This window comes from Phalacrocorax carbo, chromosome 9 (genome assembly GCF_963921805.1).
Source record: "Phalacrocorax carbo chromosome 9, bPhaCar2.1, whole genome shotgun sequence".
Taxonomy (NCBI): Eukaryota; Metazoa; Chordata; class Aves; order Suliformes; family Phalacrocoracidae; genus Phalacrocorax; species Phalacrocorax carbo.
Window position 1 is genome coordinate 20,147,738 of NC_087521.1, and position 21,608 is coordinate 20,169,345.

General features: G+C 37.2%; 1 protein-coding gene across 9 annotated transcripts in view; it reads left to right on the top strand.

The window, feature by feature from the left end:
* The window catches only part of DGLUCY (D-glutamate cyclase), a 45,560-nt gene that overhangs the window by 5,379 nt on the left and 18,573 nt on the right, over positions 1-21,608 (top strand). For 3 of the 9 annotated variants that reach the window (XM_064460569.1, XM_064460571.1, XM_064460572.1), the window contains exons 2-5: positions 12,951-13,025; positions 16,370-16,482; positions 19,415-19,568; positions 20,267-20,469. In XM_064460569.1, the coding sequence (XP_064316639.1) occupies positions 16,380-16,482; positions 19,415-19,568; positions 20,267-20,469 (460 nt within the window). In that variant the 5' untranslated portion in view covers positions 12,951-13,025; positions 16,370-16,379. Of the gene's footprint in view, positions 1-7,603; positions 7,616-12,950; positions 13,026-15,452; positions 15,519-16,369; positions 16,483-19,414; positions 19,569-20,266; positions 20,470-21,608 lie in introns of those variants that run through there. The other 6 variants (XR_010374458.1, XM_064460576.1, XM_064460575.1 and 3 more) reach the window with 4 other exon arrangements.

Here is a 21,608-nt window from a genome sequence, read left to right on the forward strand (position 1 = left end):
TCTGTTAAATTACCATAGAGCAAAAAAGATATTTAATGAAATGAACAATGTTGCAGAGATTCCTTTTTTCCTTTTCCCTTTACCTTGACAAAAGTTATGTGGTTATTGATTTTGAACCTACTCTTTTAAACTTAAAAAGATAAGATGCTCCCATAAATTGAAATAACAGAAGAGAAAATCCTGAAACAGATCAATAAATTAAGAGAAATATATTCCAGACTGAGGTGGTATATCTCCTGGAGTTTGGAAGGGACTTGGAGCTGCTCAGAAAAAATACCAAAACTCCCATTAGTTTCAAGTACTATGTCAGGCAACGGGAAGGCACTTCTTAGCATAGTGTAATAATATAATGTAATGTAATGTAATATAATAGCAGCACTACAACTAAAAACTTCTTTAAAAGGACCAGGAAAATGTTTTGACGAAAGATTTGAAAGATTGCCCTTAGTTTTGAAGTACAAAAAAAAAAAAATTTATTATAAAAACAGTAGATAAACATGATTCCAGGAGCACACAGATGATATAAAATACTACTGTGAAAAATCAGGTAGTAAAACTAGTACCTGTAATAATAAATTACAAATATTCAATACTTTTTAAAAAAAGGGGGATTTTAAATTGAACTGGCATGTTGACACTGGCACTGTAAACCATATGACTTGGGACTAGAGCTAACCAAAAACTGGTGCTCAGCAGTTCTATCATTTCGTTACTGTTTTTCTTAAGTTTTTCATCCCGTACTGATTTATTGAGATACAGGATACAAACTAGGGTATGTCTAGCTCAGCATCCCATCTCCAGCACTGGCCAATAGCAGCTGTGTAGTGTCACCAGAAACTGTGGTAAGAAACTCCTAAGGTTTAATTATGCAGTCTATGGATAGAGGCCTCCATTTGTTCGCTTTGGCTTTGCCATTTGCTAGTTTCATCTGATGACCCGTAATGATTTAGCTAAAGAAGAGAGAGTGAAGGACTGTGGCCTGTTATCTCCTCCATGCTTTTGTTGGATCTGCCCCTATTTCCTAGGCAAACCCAGAATGGGAAGCACTGGTCCCTCCGCCTCAAAATGTCCAGTAAGATATTTGCTGTAAGCACAGGTTGTGCACCAGGCACTAGCAGTTCTCTGAGCTTTCAGTAGTCTGTGTTAGAACCCTTAGTTTCAATACACCTCTTTCCTAAAGTAAAGTGTTTGCTGTGATAATCTTTCAAGAGGATATCGAAATCTCAGTTGGTCAGAAGGCATTTTACACTCCTTTTCCAAATTCCTCAGGATTTGCATTTTCTCTGAAGTGATAGACTTCTATGCAAATAAACGTCCCATTAAGCAATTTTCCTTTGGCTGTCATTTATTAAGTCTGGCTAAGAGTGAGGTTTGGCATCCTCCTTCCTACAACATGTCACTTTCAAAGTTACTTTCCTGTTGTGACTGTTTGTTAACGATAATGGAGAACATTACAGCAATGCAGGTTATTGACATTGTAAATAACTCCATTAACTCTGAGCTACTTCAACCCTCTCACCCCCCAGCATTTTCTGGGATTTAGTGAAAATTTACACTAATAACAGGTCTCTCTCTAGCTTCAAAAGAACACAATCCTATTCAACCAGATTTTATTACACCAAATTCACCATGTCTTTACAGAAACTCTGTAGTAAGTGATTTGCTTCCCATTGGACGCAGCGCTGCCTTCCTACGACTCTAGTGAGGTGCATCTTCAAAATGGGAATTCAAATAAGGCGAACCCCACAGATTCTTAGAAATACTTGTGCTATGCAGAGGAGTTAGGGTATGACTTCTAACTTAATCACTCGTTCTCTGAGTAACATACATCTGCAACGTGGCCTTACAATGTCTTCCCAGCAAAGCGTTTGGTTTTGGGTGGTAGAGAGTTGTGTGATGCTTTCCATTATTTTAGTTAAACTGTTCCACCGTGTGACAATATTTTTCTTTAGAAAGCTATGTGGTTGAAAAGAGTGGACAAGCGTGAGGTACTGGTTTGGTTTATATGTAAGACAAGAAACAGGAACAACAGAACTGTAAATTGTATGGGACTGGCCGTGAACCCACAGCAGTCATGGAGCGCTATCCTTTGATGGATAGATAGAGAGGAGATGAAGGGGATTTCTGCAAAAATCATGAGTCTCTCCCTGCTTTTGACAAACACAGAGCGAGTGTTAATCCCTTGTTTAATCTTGTGTTTCAAGCCAGACCAGGACCATGCTTTCTGTTGTCATTTTTGTACCCTTTCTGACTTCAGATATCCCATGAAAAAGTAATCATTCCTCCTCTAAGGCAACACTTGCCTAATCTTCCCTGTGCTTCTCTTTCCCTGCAGAAGTAAATGCCTTCTCACCCCACCCACACGCCCCGGGAGAGCAGCCTTTCCCCCCACTCTCTGCCTCTGCCACAGTAGCATTCATTTGTCTGCAATTACAGAGTCGAGGATGTTATTGTCATAGTCGCAGGTGATGCTATGCGTCTGCACATCATCACTCGTCTCTTCCTTTTAATGCTTTTACCTCTGTGGGTTGAAGGTTCACAGTGCATCCTCTTGTATAGTTGAAGCTTTGGGCTACAATTCAATCTATTTTGGCCCTATTTAGTTCATTGTTCTGTTTGGTTTTGGAAACTTTATTCCTGTTGAGATTCTTAAAAGTGACAAATATAGAAATCATATAGTCTTATTACAACAGTCTTGTCTAGAATAATAAATAAAAACCAAAACACTTAAAGAAAGTCTGCCTATCTATCTTATTAATCATCTTACTATACCCTGTTCATAGAATGTCCATTGGTAATCTTTAGCTATTTACTTCGGAGGGGCTTATCTCTTGTCTTTCCTGGTTATTTGCTTGTCTTGCGCCTACCTACTAGGTCCACGTATTCATGCAGTAAATATCCCAGCAGCCAATTTACCTACAATATTCATAACCTTCTTCAAAGAAGCCACAAATGTATTCTGATTTATTGCAAAAAGATGTAATGAATTAGTTCTAAATGTTATTTTATAGGTGGTATTGAGGTTATTTTCAGCAGAAGTTTCAATCTGTAATTGGAAACATGCTTATGGTTTTAGGCACAGGACAAGTGTTGAGTGCAGGTAAGAGATTACACCACGCTGCAGTACTGCTGAAGAGCCCATGCTGTAGATTGGCACTCTGGTGTGCTGAGCAATATACAGACCCAGAACAAAGAGCTGCCCCCAAAATTTCTCATTAATGTGCTATGATCTCTCATTAAGGTGCCCTTAGAGCACAACTGAAAATTGGGAAAATGTTGGCTTCTTCACTGAAGCTGATAATTACAACAGAGGTCAGAAATTTGTTGTCCATCGAAAATACATGTCTATCAGGAACAAAATGGGCCATCTATAAGCATGGTACTCTCTCTGTTCCTGTTTATTTTTAAGAATGACATTTGAGATGTGTGACTTCGGCAGAGTTCATGAACCCAGGGTCAGAAGTCAGATGCATGTCTGTTAATATTCTTAGCGGTTTTTAATATACATAGATTATATCCTAAACAATGCCCACTTAATACACTTTGCTGTGCATATTTTCTTTCGTGTACTTAGTAACCATGGAAAAGTCACACACAGATCATTCTATTCTTTGAACTATAAGATCCTCATTTTGGACTTTTATTCTGTTAAATTTATGCAGTCTTGAAATAACTCTCTTTAATTGAGAACAGTTTGCTTTATGGGATCAACCATAGAATGAATGCATATATTTTATATATATATATATGCACAGACTTTTTTTTGCCTAGAGTTTGAAATTCAGTACCAGTTACAATATTTTCCTTCTTCGGGAGTGGAAAATACTGTGTAATATTTTCCAAACTGAAGCTGGACCTACTCAGAATGCTTATTTTTTTAAACCTTCCAGTAAATGAGGGGAAAAAAAATCATGTTTATTGTTTGATCAGGAGGAGACAGATTTGCTAATTTTTATATATGGTTTCATATTCTTTTATATGCCTTCTGGTAAACTGTATTTTCAATGTCAGGCAAGAAAGTCTCACTTCTTTCCAGTCTTGTATTTTCATGCTCCAGTAAACTTGCATTATTTCTGACAATCTTCCCATGGACACAATGATTATATATCGCATATATCTGAAGTTTGAAGTGCTTAACAGATTCAAAATTAGCCTTGTATAACAAACTTTGCATGTCAAAGTTGGTTGATTTACAAAGACAAGTATTATGAGAATAGAGATTTCTATCAGTAGAGAACAGAGTTTGAAAGTCATTAGCTACCATCATCTTTTCAAATGTTTTAGTAGTAGTAACTATGTAACTATACTTTTTAATAGCGCTCTTCTACTGCTCCATCAGTCTGACTGAAAATCACAGCAGGTTCTAGTAACTTCCTTTTAGCTGATTAAAACCCTCTCTCTTCTTTCTGTAGTGAGAAACACCTTCATGCTATGTTCAAATGATAATGTTCTTTCATCTTTGCATATTATTAAAGATACTCCCTGATAGGTATGATATAGCAACATATCATACAATATACCCTGCTCGGTATGATTTTTGTTTGTTTTTATTCCAAGTAGCTGAGCAATTATTGGTTTTTAGATCTATCTTTTTCTGTCTAGAAATGCTGATCCTAAATACTCACGCCATTTTCAGAATTCTAGGTGGTCACCAAGATGAGCCTTCATACTAACTATATTAAAAGAGAAGCTAGCTCAATAGGCCTAGGTTTGAACCAAACTCACTGCTCCTTTTCCCCACAGTCAAAACCCCACACATTTGACCAACCTTTTGGAGGCAAAACCCATAGATTTTCACAGTTCAGTTTTTGCAAATGTGAATGCTCTATTTTAATTGTACATTTAGACTTGGACCCCATTAATGCAAGCTGCTGAGTGCTTTTAAATTTTTCTTATCTTTTTTCACTGCATGTACTGTGTAGTCTGACCCTTCTTTGGGAGAAGATATTGTTGGTAATTGCTAGTCAATTTTATTTGGAAAACTCTTCTAAGATGCTTGTCTCAAGAGGATATATAGTTATGGAATTAGGATTAAAGGAATGTCTGTGTTTATAGATTGCATTCTAATATGAAGGTATAGTTACTTTTCAATATGTTAGCTTTGGAACTGGAATCTGAATAAAACAATCCATGCAAAATTCTTGGCTTTTGCCGCTAGACAGTTCCTCAAGTAAATTAATTTAGGAGGTAGCTGCTGGATTCCATATGATACGCCACAAACTGCAGTTATATGGGATAAAGTTCACCTGGCTATCAGTTTTTACATTAACTTCTGCAAACAAGGAAATCATGCTTACCTCCAAAGTTCCTGAACCAGAGGTCGTGGAACACTGCAAGGATATACCAGCTAAGTTTTATCAATGCTTGCTCTGGTTTTGATCTCTTCCTTAGGTATGCATTATTGGCCACTATCAAGTCAGGATACTGGGCTTGATGTAGCTTTAATCCTATCTTCTGAAGAATACTGTTGTAATATTATTTTGAATTATTTGGACTTTATTCATGCATTAATCCACACCATGAAACTCTTGAGGCACTATGATGTAATGGGGAGTGAAAATCCATTTCAGAGGAGGAAAATTCAGCCAGATCAAAACCTAATGCTCAAACAAGGCAAGAGTCTTTTCCCATTTGAAAACAAAACAAAACATAGCACGCTTTATCCACATTTAGCATATATAATAAGTTATGTGGAAAAAAACTCACCCAAGAACAAAAATTGTTATTCAGAACTTAATATCTTAAAGCACCTCCTAAATAGAAGCTATGGAATTTTAAGGTACATTATTGCAATTCCTACCTGGCATGTACACAGAAAATAGAAAAAAGGGTCAATAGTTGCTAAGCAGACAAAAACAGAACTAAACCTTATTTCTGAACTGTGTGGTTAATCAATACTAATTATAACTTATTTTATATCAAGTATGTTAGCATTCCATACAGATGTGTGTATAAAAAGCATGTGTATTGCTTATGTGTACTGCTTATATCTTTTTCTGTCTTTAAACTAACTTACTATCACATCTTTCTTTACTCAGATCTGTGTATAGTATATGGCTTGTATGCAAATGCTTATGCAGGTGAAGTACAATACAGCAAATGTTTAAGTATTTCATCTGTTCTTGAACTCAGCAGGACTACTTATCTACTTATCTCTCTTACTTATATTCATAAAAATACTATAGGTTTGTGTCCTTAAACTGTAAGGTCTGAGAGAAGGTTTTATGCATATTACCTCAACCATATCTTGGAAGAAAACCCTAAATAAATAAACAAAAATAGTAATAGCTTAGATTTTGTTGTGTTGCTTCTGTACAAAATATGGGCTCATCTCTGTATTAAAATGGAATTTTGGAAGTAGAGCACACCAAGACACACTAACCTCTGTAGATTAGTTATATTTTTAAAATATAAAATGAGGCGATAGATGCATAAGACATTTTCAGCCCTTCTTTTTGTTTGGTAATGAAAATCAAAATTATGACATTAACATGTCTTTCAAGTCAGCTAACTGATGCTGCAGCATTATTAGTCATCTCTGTAACACCAAGTTGCTTTCCAAAAAAAATATTTTAATGGTGATAAAAGGTATGAGGGTGATAGGCCTGCAGGTCTTACACTATTTACCCATGGAACATAGGGAACAGCAGTAAAAATTCAGGATTAGTTATATGAGCTTCTAGCTCATAGGTGAACTGAGTATTTTATCAAATTCTTGAGTTCTCTGCTGAAGCCTGCACATGAAGGCAGCAGTTTGAGATATTCACTCTGCTATAACTGCATTGAACACAGTAGGGTATTGAATAAGCTACTAAATAGCTAACAGAGTGGCAGCATTTAGTCATCTGATGCCTGATCTAGTCTGTAACAAGAAACTTACATGAGAAGTTCTTTGCATGACCTGTGTCATGCAAACAGAGCTCCCTTGCACTTGCTGCATGACCACCAATGGTGACGCGCTGGGTGTACCCTGATAGACGGACTCCATCAGAACCATCCACATGCTGTGGGGTCAGGCTGTCCAGGACAGCTTGATAAGGGCCTGTATCCTTTCTCTCAATTTAAAAGTGTAAGTTAATTGGGGATTTTCTTTTCAGAACACAATGCTTCAGTTCAAGCCCATCTTTCTTCTAGGCAGTAGGCACCACTGCAGTCTATGGCTATAGGGAAACTCATTCTCTGCTTTGTCAAGGATTAATCTGGTAGATGAGGACAGTTGCCCAGTGGGATTACATCATATGCTGGTCTTGAATACTGTTAAGAGCTCAGAAATGGAGAGGACAACTGGAGGCACTGTTGGTACTCTGCAGCACCAACACACCACTTGCAGAACCTCTCTTTCCATGGTCAGTGTGTTTGCCATTTGTATAAAACTAGTTCATTCCTGATTCCTACAGATGACTGGACAATCACGTCATTGTAGCAACACTCTCATTTGCTTGGTTGAACTGCCACATCATCCAGGTCTTGATCCCCCATGTTACTGCCAAGCTGAGGTCCTCGAAGGCATTGACGTGGCATTGAGTCTCATATTGTCTCTGTACAGGCAGGGGAAGAAGAGCTATGAATGACATACAGATCTTCATTTGGATCCCACCACAAGGGGCTTTGACTGGTCAGGATTTTAACTCACTATTTCTGCAAGTTCTTATTGACAAGTTCAGGATGGTCAACACTGTCACTAATGATTTATGGGCTCTGTGATGCAATCTACCAATAAGTATGTAGCATCTGTGGTTTCTAGAGCTTGGGCATCTTCACTAGGGACAAAGAAGCATTCTCTTCTCCATAGGGAAGAGAGGGTAATTGTCAGCCTTAGAGCAGATGTCTGATTATTGCTATTACTGCTTATCATTATTCCTTTTTATCATGGTTCTCTACTCAGCGTTGGTCAGTCAGGCCCTGAGCTCTTGCAGGTAGAGTGCAAATGTGTCTGCAGGTGCCTGGCTGCACCAAACAGACCATCAAGGGCAGTTTCCAGATTATCATGACAACTGTAGTTGCCACACAGGGCTATAGTTGTCAGGTATACAGTAATGAAAACATAGTAATGCAGCTGTAACTTGTCTGAAACTTCATGGAGCTTTTCCGGTTGGAATGGATGCTGCAGAACAAAGCTGTCCAGGCACCTTTGATGCAGATTAACATTTAATATGTGGGCAGCATGGATCTCCAAGGAAAAACAGCAGCCCAAGTGCTCACCATTTCCCATCACATAGCATAGTTGCTAACAGCACTTCATCTATACTTACTCCTGGAGGTTGCAGTGAGATACCTTGCAGAGCCTGCCACTGATTCACCTGGTTATCCAAATAGGACTGCTTAAGCCAGGAGTTCCATCAGGGAAAATATACTCAGTCCTTTTGAGTTGTTCACAGTACTTCTTGTTCTAAGAGCTGAAGGAAGCAGTGGAACAACAAAAGTCGGGGTCTCTCCATCAGAGGTATTTGTGGAGGCAAAGATGTTTGAGCTTGGTAGTGTTTGCAGAGGTACCATTCACTGGAGGTTCCCCAGACATGGCCTACTGAGACCTCCACATTTCAAGAGCACTATGTTTGTGTAAATACATAGGCTACAGTCATTCCTTTAGTGCCCACATATCTGAGGAGAATTGCTTGGTGAGGAACAGTGGATACAGTGGCTTAGCACCTGCTGGCAGATGTGTGAGCCCAAAAGAAATGGCATAATCCTGGGTGTGGCCTCAATGACCTGACAGCAGGAGCATGGCGCTATTTTTATGGTGTGCAGAGAGCAGAACATCACTCACCTGCTTACCTCCAGATGGAATTCCTTGGGAGGAACAGGCAGCCCATGAGTCCTGTGACCATGTATTACATGACTGGGTGTAACCTAGGTGGTGAAATACTTTCTTACGAAAATAAGCACCTGTGGCTGCTGCCTTGCAAACAAAGCAGTACAAGTCACTGTACTTTGTCCTATGGATTTCCACTTTCATTTTGCATGAGTAAGACTGGGAAGAAAGATTTTCCTCACTTGAGGAATTTTTATCCAGCTGATGCTCAATGCCTTGGCTCCAGTGCACAGTACTCTGCTAGGTGGCCAGTGCTGCTTCGGAGGCTGACATTGGTGGCCTGCAGGCAAGGTCCTCTTCCATCCTTGGGCTGTCTCAGTGCCAGAAGAGGCCAGAACTGGTGGCCAGACCTAGCCCAAAGACTTGTGGAGCAATTCTAAAGATCTTCCATAGCTCAGTGTAGATTGGGAAACTATATTTAAATGCCACCCTCATGTTTTTTTTTCAATTTCTTGAAGTTGAATAAGCACTTCTTGTCTTCTTATATAAAAACAACCTCTGGTAGATGATTTGCTGTCTCTTCTTACTGCAGCTGGTGAATATTCCTGTCAGCAAAGTCAAAGACATGAAAGTGGTGTTTTTAAATCTCGATAAACACCCCTGCCTCCTCTTATGTGTGTACCGTATCTTGCCAAGGGTGCACAGAAACGACGTGGCTGTTCTAACGCTCGTCAGTCATGTGTTGCTGTAAGATGATAGGGCAGGGTGTGCAGATATTAGGGTATGCCCTAAGGGGTTGGAAAGGTGCGTGAGGCCTCATCTTTGCAGGATAAAAAAGCCTAAATAACCACCTTGCATAGATTGCGAGATGATCTTGCATAGATTTTGCCTATGCAAGGGCAGGGCCCTGATGTGAACTATCATCTAGTCTCTGCCCACATTGTCCACCCAAGAAACAATTTATTTTGTCCCATAGCAGATACTGAGTGTAAAATAATACAAATGTAGTGGAAGTTCAGGGAGCCTGTACAAGACTTGTCACACTAACATGCAGTGCTGTCTGAAATGGCTGCTTTAGAACTGGTAATTGCTTTCTGTTATTTGTTCTTAATATACCAGGAGAAACTAAACGTTATGTGTCCTTTTTTTTTGCAAGTAAACAAGATTGCATCAAAGATACATTGATTCTATCACCAGTTTCTCATCCTGACACAATCTGCAGGATCTTGAGTATAGGCCAGCTGCTTAAAGCAGCAGAAAGAACACTAATGGAAACCAATTTCAATTTCTGTTTGCAGCCCTCATCTAAAGGTGCATAAACTTCAAAGGCAAATACCCTGTATTTCAAATTTAAAGTTAAATCTTAATTTGCTGGATAAGCCACTGTCTGAAAATACACAAAGCACTTCCTCTTTGGAATGATACACAAAGCACTTCTGTGCTTTGAAATGATTCATAGCAGATGGGGAGAAAAAGGATCATTAATTGATTCTTCAAATAAAACATCACAAGTATAACAGAGAGAGTCTGCTGGAATATCAAATGGAGTAAATTTTCAGAGAAGTTTGTGCTTTTCACAGAAGTCTTTGGCAGAATTTCAAATCAGCTTGATGATTAAGCAGCAGGTCATTTTAAACTATATTTACATTAACAAACCTTTGTAACCATATTCATACCAGGGCAAGGCAGAGTGCACAAAGGGTTTGTTAGATTATGATTAGTTTAGATTACTTTCCATTATGTATCAGTAAAGGCAGCCTGTGGGCTGGCTCATGTTCCAAGTTACCCTGCTGTTCCTGTTAGTGCAGCAGTAGCTTTGGGTAGGCTACCTGCGTGACAATACCTAAAAAAAGCCTGCCCAGCAGTGTTACATGGTAACCCCTGCACTTTTTTTGCTAGTGAACCTGTACATGCCACTACCCATTCTTATTATTAAACTTTAAACTAAAAATAGGATGAAAGTGATATAAAAATGCAAGACACTATTTCATAAGTGTCTTTGGGCTCCTTGCAAGCAAGTCTCTAGAATACAGTTTGAAAAGTCAGTGCATTAAACCATATTCTTATTAGTGTGTCAGTACCACTGGAGAAACAGACAGATCTGTGACATCAGAAACTGGTATTAACTACTTTGCAGTCTTCAAACTGACTTGTTTGTTAATCTTATCAGCAGTACTTTTTACAGGCTGTTTATTCTCAGGTGATCCATTTTAAAACCACAGAAATACTGTATTTCAATAACTTATTTAATGAATTTACTTGACATGTGTAAAGGCAAAGCAGTCACAATGACACTTCTGAAGGATGTTTTAATCCTTTTGCATTATTATATATTTTTTTAATTCATTTTTATCTGGTGTTGTTTAGCACAGTGGTATGGACACACCCACTGCATCTCAAAGAGTAATCTTTCTGACACTTAAATGACATTTTTCCATTTTCTTGAGTAATGAATAAGTTACAATGTGGGCCTGGAAGGAATCTACGCTCATATTTAAATATCTGCAAAACTTACAGATCACTCTTTCATTCTGAAAACTCTAAGGCAATACAAAATGTTTCATTTACTGCCCTTCCTCTTTTTCTCTGAATATATTATGCTCTGCAGTGTGTAAAAATGCTTTAGAAACTATAGCTCAATCAACAATTTAGTGTAAAGATACATAATTTTGCAAGGCTAGTTCTGCTGTCAAATATTAAGGAGGACATAATTAGAAAAACTATGCTTAATCCAAGCCTATCTGTAATATTAAAAGGCAATATATATATATGATCTATACATAGGGGTAGATATTAAGGTTCAGAGGAGCCTGCATCCTACAAGTCTAGGAAACCATTTGTGTGCATTTATTATGTTTTATGATTTCTGAAATTTTTTATTTTGTCTCAGACTGAGAACAGGAAAAGCTCATTTAAGGTTGAAAATTGAAGGAGAGGTTGAGGTACAATTGAGAGATGCAGCAAGTATATAAATTAAAAAGAGCTAGTGAGAGGAGAGAGGGCATCTTAACTCCTATGTTGCCAGAGGATGCAGTCAGACAAATGAAGGAAGCAAGCCCTACAAATGTCTGTTCAGCTTGGAGTTGTGGAGATAGAGGTCTGAACTCAGGGAGGAAAAAGGCAGAGACAGAAGCACACTGTAAACAAAAGAAAGAGGGAGGAAACAAGTAATAGCCAGGACATGCAAACAATAGGGTGGTGCAAAGAGGCTACTGTATCCGTCATAGAAGTAATCTGAAAGACAAGGCAATCTCTTTATTAAATCTTCTCTGGAGCTGCATTTTTCTTGCTTCATGTTGGGCTGGAGATTTTTTTGCAAAGTACTGGTCAGTTTTTCCAAGCATTACTGTTGAATATTTAACTGTTACCTTGATATACAGTAACTAACTTTGTTACCAGACAAGGCTTAAAGATAGAAACTAGTGAATCTTTTAAGTGATAGGCAAGGTTACGCCTCTTGAGAGCAGCAGGGTTTTTTAAGAGGATAAGTAACACTCCTCTCAGCATGCCTTTTTCCTAGCATGAGTTGTGGGATTCAGGGAAAATAGAGCATATTCTTTACAATCGGTTATAAACATGAAGCTTGGAACCAGTCCATTCCAATCACCTCAGCAAAGATCAGCACCTCATTGCACACAGTCACCCATACGCCACTAGTGCACCGAGAACAGCATGTAGAAATGGTTAATGACTTAGATTTTCACATGGCAACAACTGATCACAGTTTTCGAATAAAAAAAGTATTCACCCTCCAAATAAGGCCTTCCTGAAAATTGTTCTTGTCTAGGTAATGGGATGTTTTGCAAATCAGCTGGCCAAATTAATCAGGTAGTGTGTATCTGCTGAACTCTGCTGGAGTGGTGCTACACAGATATATACTAAATGAAGATGTCACCTAACAGTTTTGTATTGCTTATTAAAACCAGATCCAAGATCTGTTTAGAACTTTTACCAAAGCTGGTGCATATCTGTACTTCCTAACTGGCACTTTGATGCAAAGAAAAGTGTTTTCCTGAATATATATATCTTTTTAATATAATGTCATGTCAATGCAATATTGTTTCTGACAAGTTGATTCACTGTTCTGAACTACTGATATGGCATATGCCATACCGCCATCATTGTCTGATCATGCAGCTCCTTACATCATTCTTATAGATCATTCTTGTATATTATTATATATATTATCTCTTTCCAGCTTTGAATTTCCATCATCCCTGTCAAGAACTGAAAGTGCAGCTCAGGATATGGCAGTACCCACAAATCAATAGTGGATAAGTGTCATTTTAATGTGTCAGACAGCAAGGTATTTTAATATTTATTCATTTAAGTTCAGTATGTAGAACTCAAAACACACTTGAAATACGTTGAATCGTCACAAATCTCTAAAAAGAAAAGTGATTATTGTGCTTCGAATGTGGAACCAAATGTTTAAGAAAAGGTTCCTTAAGAGTGATCTTGACACTTCAGTGCTATGAAGCTTTAAAATATTGGTTGTTGGTATTGTCAATAAGGAAGTTTGATGTGAGCAACATGACTTAGAAGAAGGATTTTTTCAGCCTGGGTGCTTTAAGCATGAAGTTTTTCATTATGCAGCCAGTAAATTACCTGATTTTCAAATGCCTGTTACCCAGGACCGTATCTACTCTGCTTTAGAGGTTCATTCTATTAAAGGCAACCCAGAGTGGAAAGCCAGATCTTAGGGTCCCTTAGTGAGGGGACACCACATAGGGTGCCCTCAGGCACAACATCCATCTTGTAAGCTCTGTCAGCATCTTCTCTTAAGGGCTTTTGAACACTTACCCTGCACCCTGTCTTATCTGTACTATGATCAAACATACCCCCATGAGATAACTGATACATACTGTTATCTGAAACTATCTCAGAACAAAATGAAAAGAGCTTAAAAACCTCTGCCAGAAGATAGATCATGGTAACTGATTAACAGCTGTACCAGACTATTTAGAGTGCTGCTTGAGGGCCCCATGAAGCCAGTCTGTACACTTCATTAGGCACCCTGATAGGACAAAGTGGAGAAGGTGCTGTAAGACGTGAGTTATCTCAGTGCTTCTCCCCTGTCATTCCAAACAGGCCGTGGTCACGATGGCTCCAACGATTTTCCAGGAGATCCTAGAGATGGTTGGGGAATTTAAACCTGATGATGCCCCCTACCATAGGGAAATAACATACTGCATAGAAACTAGCCTTTCCTGAGGAAGTCAAATAGCAAAAGTTAGGTTTTACTATGAGCGTCTAACAGTTTTTATCGTCTATCAAAATTTAGCAACTAATAAAGAAAAACAGCAGTGCAATCCATTACTGATATTGTATAGCAAATGCAGTGGTCTAAAGTAATAACTCAGAATGTTAATCCTGTTGGATTTTCCCTATAGCTTCATAAAATCACCACAAGAACTTTAGTGATAGCAAATGGTCATAAGGTGAGTTTTATCTCTCATCTGAAAGAGATTAATCAGTCTGCTTTTATGCAAAGTTAATGTTTAAATTATTCACTTCCTAACCAGTCATCAACAATGTATGTTGCTTTGCAGCTAGGGGCTAGGTTCACAAACAGGAACTACAAGCCCAGGTGTTTCTGTAAGGTACTTAGAGCCAATGTTTTGGCACTACTGATATTCCTGTATCAGTCCTGTAGAGTCCTGTAGCTTGTTAGCCACTTGCTGTCATATGAACCTAAAACTTCTAGAGCCCTAAACATTTGCTGATAAAATCCCATGGGTACTTCCATTTCTTCTACTGGGCACATGCTTCATGATGGGACGATCAGGCTTGCCCGACATTAGACCAGGGCATTTGTGATAAAATACCTAGCTGAAGACACCTTCTGTCCCAAACTAGTTCCCTGAACTTAAGACTGTCTTTCAAATCCAAGTAAGCTACTAGTTCTTAAGGCCATCAATCCTATAGATGATTTAGAGGGTTTCAAAGATGCTCAGAAACAATCTGAAATAATCTAATGAACACATCTAGAATTTTGTATTAGGATAATTTTATTTAATCTGAAACCTCTTGAATGAATAATTCCAGACTGGTGTTAGAACTTTCTTTGCACTAAGAATAATGTCTTTTAAAATGACACTTATAGTCATGGATTAGATCTCAGCTACATTTCTAAATCCAATTTCTTGTTATCTTTAAAGTGTGTATTTGGAATTGTTCGTGATTTTGTCATGAACACTTTTTTTTTTCTGCGGCATACATAGTGATAATGTAAAAGCAGAAAAGATGAGAATACTTAGAAGGTAGTAATTTAGAGTTCAGAAAAAAAAAATCAAGGCTGATTTCTTTTGGCTGACGATATTATATAAAGATTTCAGAATTAAGAACAGATACAGAGCTTACTCCAAAATTTCAGTGCACCCAACTTAACCTCTCAGAATTCTGCAAGCTTTGGGAAATATTTTGGACAGACAGCCTATAATGAGAGTAATTTCAGTGAAAACATATCACTACTCTTACTTCAAGTTAATTAAGGAATGAGTTGCTCAGAGGTATAAATTTTCACAATAAAGTGTTTCACTTATATTCCACTCCACTGTGAGACTGAAACTTTGTACTATCATAGTTATAGTTCAAAAAGTGTGGACCTTTAACAGAAAAGTTATCTTTTGCTAGAAGGTCGTAACATCTCATTGTACATTAATTTACTGGGATCTTTTAAGAAAAGCAGCACTTCTATCATGTTTATTACTTCTGAGGAATGGCATCAAGAATGGCTTCTTCTGATTTAAAGGAAAACACTGAGGTTGGTAATTTGATTGCTTGGAAGATAGTTCAGTATCTTTAATTAAAAGCAACCAAGGTTACAATCATAAGCAGCCAAGTTATTACTGTAGCCTGAGCTATCTTTTACTTTTTCCTAATAGTGATGTAATAAACCTTTTTTAGTTATTAGGTAGTTTAGGTTGAGGGAAAAACTTTGTGTGAACTTTGACTAGATTGCAGAAAAAAAGATACCTTAAATCTCCAAGAGATCTAAAAAGAGTCAGATATTGATTGTAATTAGGGTACTTATCTCTTCCTACTCCAGATTGTATGACAAGTGACTTAAACATCTATATGTCTGCTTTCCCAGTGGAAGAATAGCCATGGGAATATTCACTTCTACATAATTAATATTTGAAGAGTATGATACGCATGGAACATATTCAAATGACATCTTCTGAATATAGTTCTCTCATTACTGGAAGGTTGCATTCCTAATTGTCTAAAAGCATTTCACACAGAGAAGTAATATTACAGATTATAGCTTGGTAGGTTAGTCCATTTGTACTTCTGTAATTTTAAAGTTACAATGAATTTTGGAAAAGTGAGGAAAGAAATCTGTTTCTCACAGGCAAGCAAAACTTCGCATTTTATCCTGAGTGTTAAGTGTGTGTCTCTGGCTACTTTATTGAAAGATTCAGTTTGTATCTAGTCCTAAAATGTCAGTGAAATAATCTTTTGACTTTGATCTGCCTTTTGGGTTATAACTCAGAATTTCCCAGTGATAATAACTTTGGTGGAGCATGAGGAGAAAACTTAAGCTAAGTTCAGAATTTAAAATGTCAAAAAAAGAGTGCTTTGTGTTTAAATTTATAATTATCTTTCTGTTAAGGCTGAAGAGATGATTTTGACAGGAGGTTTAAAATCTCTCCTTCCGCATGTTCTAAGAAGAATAATTCGATGCAACAGGATCAGTATTAGTAATACTTCTGGAATGGCAGAGGGTAAGTAAACCTAACAGCTTTAAGTGCAAAAGTGACTCCATTTTAGATTCATAGCTATGTGTTTTCTTTTTTTTGTTTGTGAAGGAATGATTCTGTGTGATCAAAAGCACTGAAGTAAAACAATAGAAAATGTTGACTTATGTTCTTAAGTCACTTGGGTGTTTTTGAAACCACATAAGTACTTGACATTGTGCTCTTAAATCATAAAGCTAAGTCAGAGAAAATATTCACCTTATCTGTGTAAGGTACATGGACTTTGTTTTCAAAGTTTGCAGTGCATCCCTCAGCTCCCAGTTATGCCTGGGACATAAAGACATTTATGTCAGTGAGAAATTACAGATGCAGAAAGTATTTGAAAAATCTTTAACCAAATCTGGCTTTTCTTGGATACATTATTGTCACATTTGTAGGATGACATGCTGTGTTCTTCACAGAGACCTTGCTTTACTTAGTACGTCGGATGCACTTTGGGGAAGGATTAGAGATGTGTAGTTACCAAAGTGCTTTTCTGCCTCATTTGTTGCAGAAGTTGGAAATTTCTGACTCAGCAAGACTGGAAATTATAAGAGGGGGGAATAGTTTTATCCTCAGACAACTGAATGCATTCTGGAAAATTTATTTCTGTCTTTCCTCTCATAGCTAGACTTCTACAGAAGCAGAAGTCTTGTATTATTGTTTTGATCAACTTTAAAATGTAACTTAACGTAACTAAAAATACTGTGGCAAGTAGCTGATCAACAAAGCTCTGTGTAGTAGAATTACTATAACATAAGCACGTTAGGGTCATTTTGTAGAATCATAGTGAGTCTTGAAATTATGGTTTTCTTTTCTATCAGTACATAAGTTGAAAAATACAAATCGAAACATTATAATGTTAATAATCTGCAGTTTGTCCCAACTGTATTTTTAAGTGCATGTATTGCTGCAGTACTCTTAAATGTGTTAGTTTTAACACTTAAAAATATATTGTTTACATACTGTTTTGTTTACATATTGTTTTACATACATATTGCTTACATACAAGTTCAGACTTCTAGCCATGAGCACACAGCTCCGTTATGCAAAGAGTGAAAAAACTAGGGTAACTGGAATTTCTCAGAATCCTTAAAATTGTCTTGCATTTTTGGGTGATATACTGCTAAAATAATTATTTCTTACTGCCCTCGTAGTCATTCACCAAGGAAATTAAAAACTGTTTCTAAACTTCTCTGAATTGGGGCATGAATGTGTTGAATTAATGCTTGGGTTGATTGGCATGTCCAGCTGTACTACCATTGCTCATTAATATATTCATAATTATGGATACATAATGCAAGTATATACATAAGCTGATATGGAAAGGCAAAAATATCTTTTGATCTATAAAGAAAGTAAGGATAGTTATGAGAAGGAGCAATAAAGTTGTAAAAAAGTTATAAGGAAGCTTCCTGAGTTTATAGAATACCTCAGTGTTACCTACAGATTCAGCTGTGACTAGTATTTTAAATTCCATGTTGTCTGAGTTTAATGCACTGACTAAAACCATAATTTTAAGAATTTGTGAACATCACCAGCAAAGTAGAAAGTGCCTGTGGATTTCACATGGATGGCAGGGAATGAGGTTGAGGGATAACTGAATGTACTATCTTATTCAGTGGCAAATTTAGTATGTTTATTTAACAAAAATGTATTTCTGTATTTAGCAAGAAACTGTTTCTTTATTTGGTAACTTCTGCTAGTAATAAAATGAATTTTTGTGCTGAGTACTCCCAAGACAGCAGTTTGTGGGCACATTCAGTATGCAAATGCATGCTTACCTCAACTTTTGCTTTGCATTTTTCCATCAGGAATAGAATTTTATCTTTTGGTGTCTTTGTTAGCTTTGGTAAAGAGTAAGATTTGGCTGATTTTCTACAGCCTTTTAAGGCAGATCATTGATTTCAACTAAATGATTGCCTCTTGGATGACAGACTACTGCAGTATTTAAGAAAGAGTTTCTATGCAGCCTCTCACTCACCTGTCTGATATCAGACACAGTAATAACTTTTCAAGACAGTATCGACCCAGGAGTTAGGGACTGTTAATTGGCAGTTTTATATACCACAGACTAGTCATACTCCAAATTTCCTCTGTATTTGAACATCTGGTATTTACATGCAGGAAAAGTAAAATGACATCAGTATTAACTACTACTGTTTAGAAAAATTTTTTTTGCTAAATAAATGAATGTGAGCTTCCTTCATTGATACTCGTTGCAAAAACATTAATGCCTTTAGAAGCTATCACATGGTAGCAGTCAACAACCTTTTAAATCAAAGTTGATTCCATGTGAAGAAAGTGTAGCAGTTCTGTTCATTCTAGTTTTTAAAATTAGTAATAATAGCAATGACTGAGGTTCAGTGTGACAGGCAAGAGTTTATTCCTGAGATGTAATTATGTCTGTTAAATTGCAGCGCACAGTAAAATTCCACAGCCAACTCTACAGAACGGGCTACATAACATTAAGATATCAGATTTTGCTGTTGGACTGGCCATGATGTGTAGCTTAGCATTAAATGAAAAAAATTGTGGAAGTGTGGTACGCAATAACCTTTCTATGGTTCTGTGCTAACATTTGCAAAGTAAAGCATTTTCCTATAGAATACAAATTTCCCAGGTTAGGTAATAAATGTTGTTTATATACAAATTCATGAAAGTGTATATTAAAGTAATTATGCTGTCCTCATATTCTACCGCTACCCATTTCTGCCAACCATTTTAGCTGTGCACAATTTCACATACAGAATACATCTAGCTATGATTTTAAAAACATTTCAAAAAGTTGTTTAATTACAGACTTCTGAAGCAAAAATTTCCTTGAGGTAGTTTTTTATAGACCATCTAAAGAAATCTGTATAGAGAAGTTAGTTTCACAACCAAAAAGCTGAGCCATTTCTACCTTCCACAATTTCAGGCTATAAACAGGCCAATGTCATAATTTTGCACAAGTCCCTGGCTGATGACTTTGAGAAGTTTTGCCATGCAAATGATGGACCCCTGCCACTGCTGCACAGAAGTAAACCAGGTGATTGGAAATGTTCCTCCCTGAGTAGTGATTCTGATATCAGGTAACTACAGACCAGCTCTGTTTCTCAAAGTTCTTCAGTCAACACTGGTGGTGACTAGGAGGGTTTCAGGGAACAGCCCGCTCACACCGTTGTACATTTTGAACAAGTTTCGTTTCTTGGAGTTATAACTTTGAATGAAAGCTATGCATGAGTATAATAGCCCGATTGTCTTGGTCTTGAGAAACGTTATGAAGATTGTCAGCATTACAAGTATTCTTCTAATGCAAAAGTGAATTTTTGTGTAATTTCTAAATACTCTGCAGTCTGAGCCAGCAGAGTTAAATAATAGGGTTTTCTCTTTGTTTTATTTAGTAGTAATGCAGGAACGGTGACCAAGTGATACTTGTAGGGTCTCCAGAATTTGAAAGATGTACTCCTGTAGTAAACACTAAAAGCAAGACTTCAAAGAGCTCCCTGATTTTTGAAGCCCTGAGACAAGATACATATAAGGGACATTTACCTATTAAGACCTAAAAAATATACCAAACTCCAACACTTTCTGCTTATTGGCTTCATTTTGTACAAAGTAAGGCGTTTTGGGGTTTTTGCGTGTCTTTGTTTCATTGTTACTCAGAAAGAAAAGAAATGGATAAAGCAGGCTGTATCTTGTGGGTTGATACTGGGTTAACGTCAATTCAAACAATTCACCTTATTTCCAAAAAATATGATAAAGCTGTGACAACTTCTTATTTCACTAGAACTGACTGCCTGCAGTACAGAATATATGAACATGGAGCTTGTACTGGATCACTGAAAAGCCTGAAGGAGTATTCTGAACAACTTAAGGACATGGTGACTTTTTATTTAGGCTGCAGCTTCTCTTTTGAAAAAGCAGTCCAAAATGCTGGCATTCCTATAAGAAATGTTGAGCAAAAATGTAATGTGAGCATGTATAAGGCAAGTATATGCACACACGCATAGTCTTTGTCGTAACTTTACCTTTGAGTATTTCTCCATATTCACATTATGTGAATATACCTATTGCTCAAAATCAAATCTTTTTTTCCTACCTGCACAGTAACTTTAGGGATGTGCTAATACTGATTGCATAAAAATACAGGGTAAAATATTCCCAGCCTCAGTTCAGTGCTTTTCTCAACTTCCTGCAAGGCCAATCTGCTTTTTTATTAATTTATGGTGACAGAGTTTTTCCCCGAGTGCTGTGGCAGCCATTTCATTTGGATTCGGTTCTGGTTTGCCTTCTCTGTTTCAACTGATGACCTATGCAGTGTTCTGACCATGCCTTTACATGCATCCTGCTCTCCATACCAGCTCTGGCTTGCAGTACGAGTATTCCTTTTATGAGCCATGAGAGTAGCAGTTTCTTCTGCGTGTACGACAGCCACATTTTGGATTCTTCCTGTGATAGTAGAGCTTTTAAACTGTGTATTTGCTATGAACCCAGACCTCTGGGACAGAAGATAGCACTGAAAATTATAACTGTGCTCAGAAAGTTTTATAGTGCAGATTTTAATGTTGGCAGAAGTCCTGGAATAATTCCGGCTCCCATAGGTAGACCCTTTAGTGTTAAGAACACTTAATTACACATCTGCATGCCTTTTTCATATAGTTCATTTGCTATTCCACTAGACAAAGGTTATTATTGTTTTCAGTGTTACCATTTCACAATCTTTTTGCTATACTACTTGTCAAAATGAAGGTACAAATGTATCTCATACGAGTCCTTCTACCAAGCTTAAAGAAATAATAATACAACCATGTATCTGCTTATAACATTTCACAATTAGGAAAATTTCATAGTTTATAGCACATCAACACTGTGAAGAACTGTAGTCTTTCTTCAGTGACAGGTATAATTATTTTTCTTATAAAGATTGTCAATGAAGATTTTAAATACAGCTCTAGCCGTCTCTGTATCTTGTTTATGTTCAAATGCAACTTAGATATAAGACATTCTGTTCCAAAAAGCTGGACTGCTTTATTTCTGAATAGAAAAGATGCTTCAGCATCCCAGTCAGTAAGGATCATGAATTACGTAGAACCTTTCTAGAGGCACAAAAGTTTTTGTATGTGTGAAAC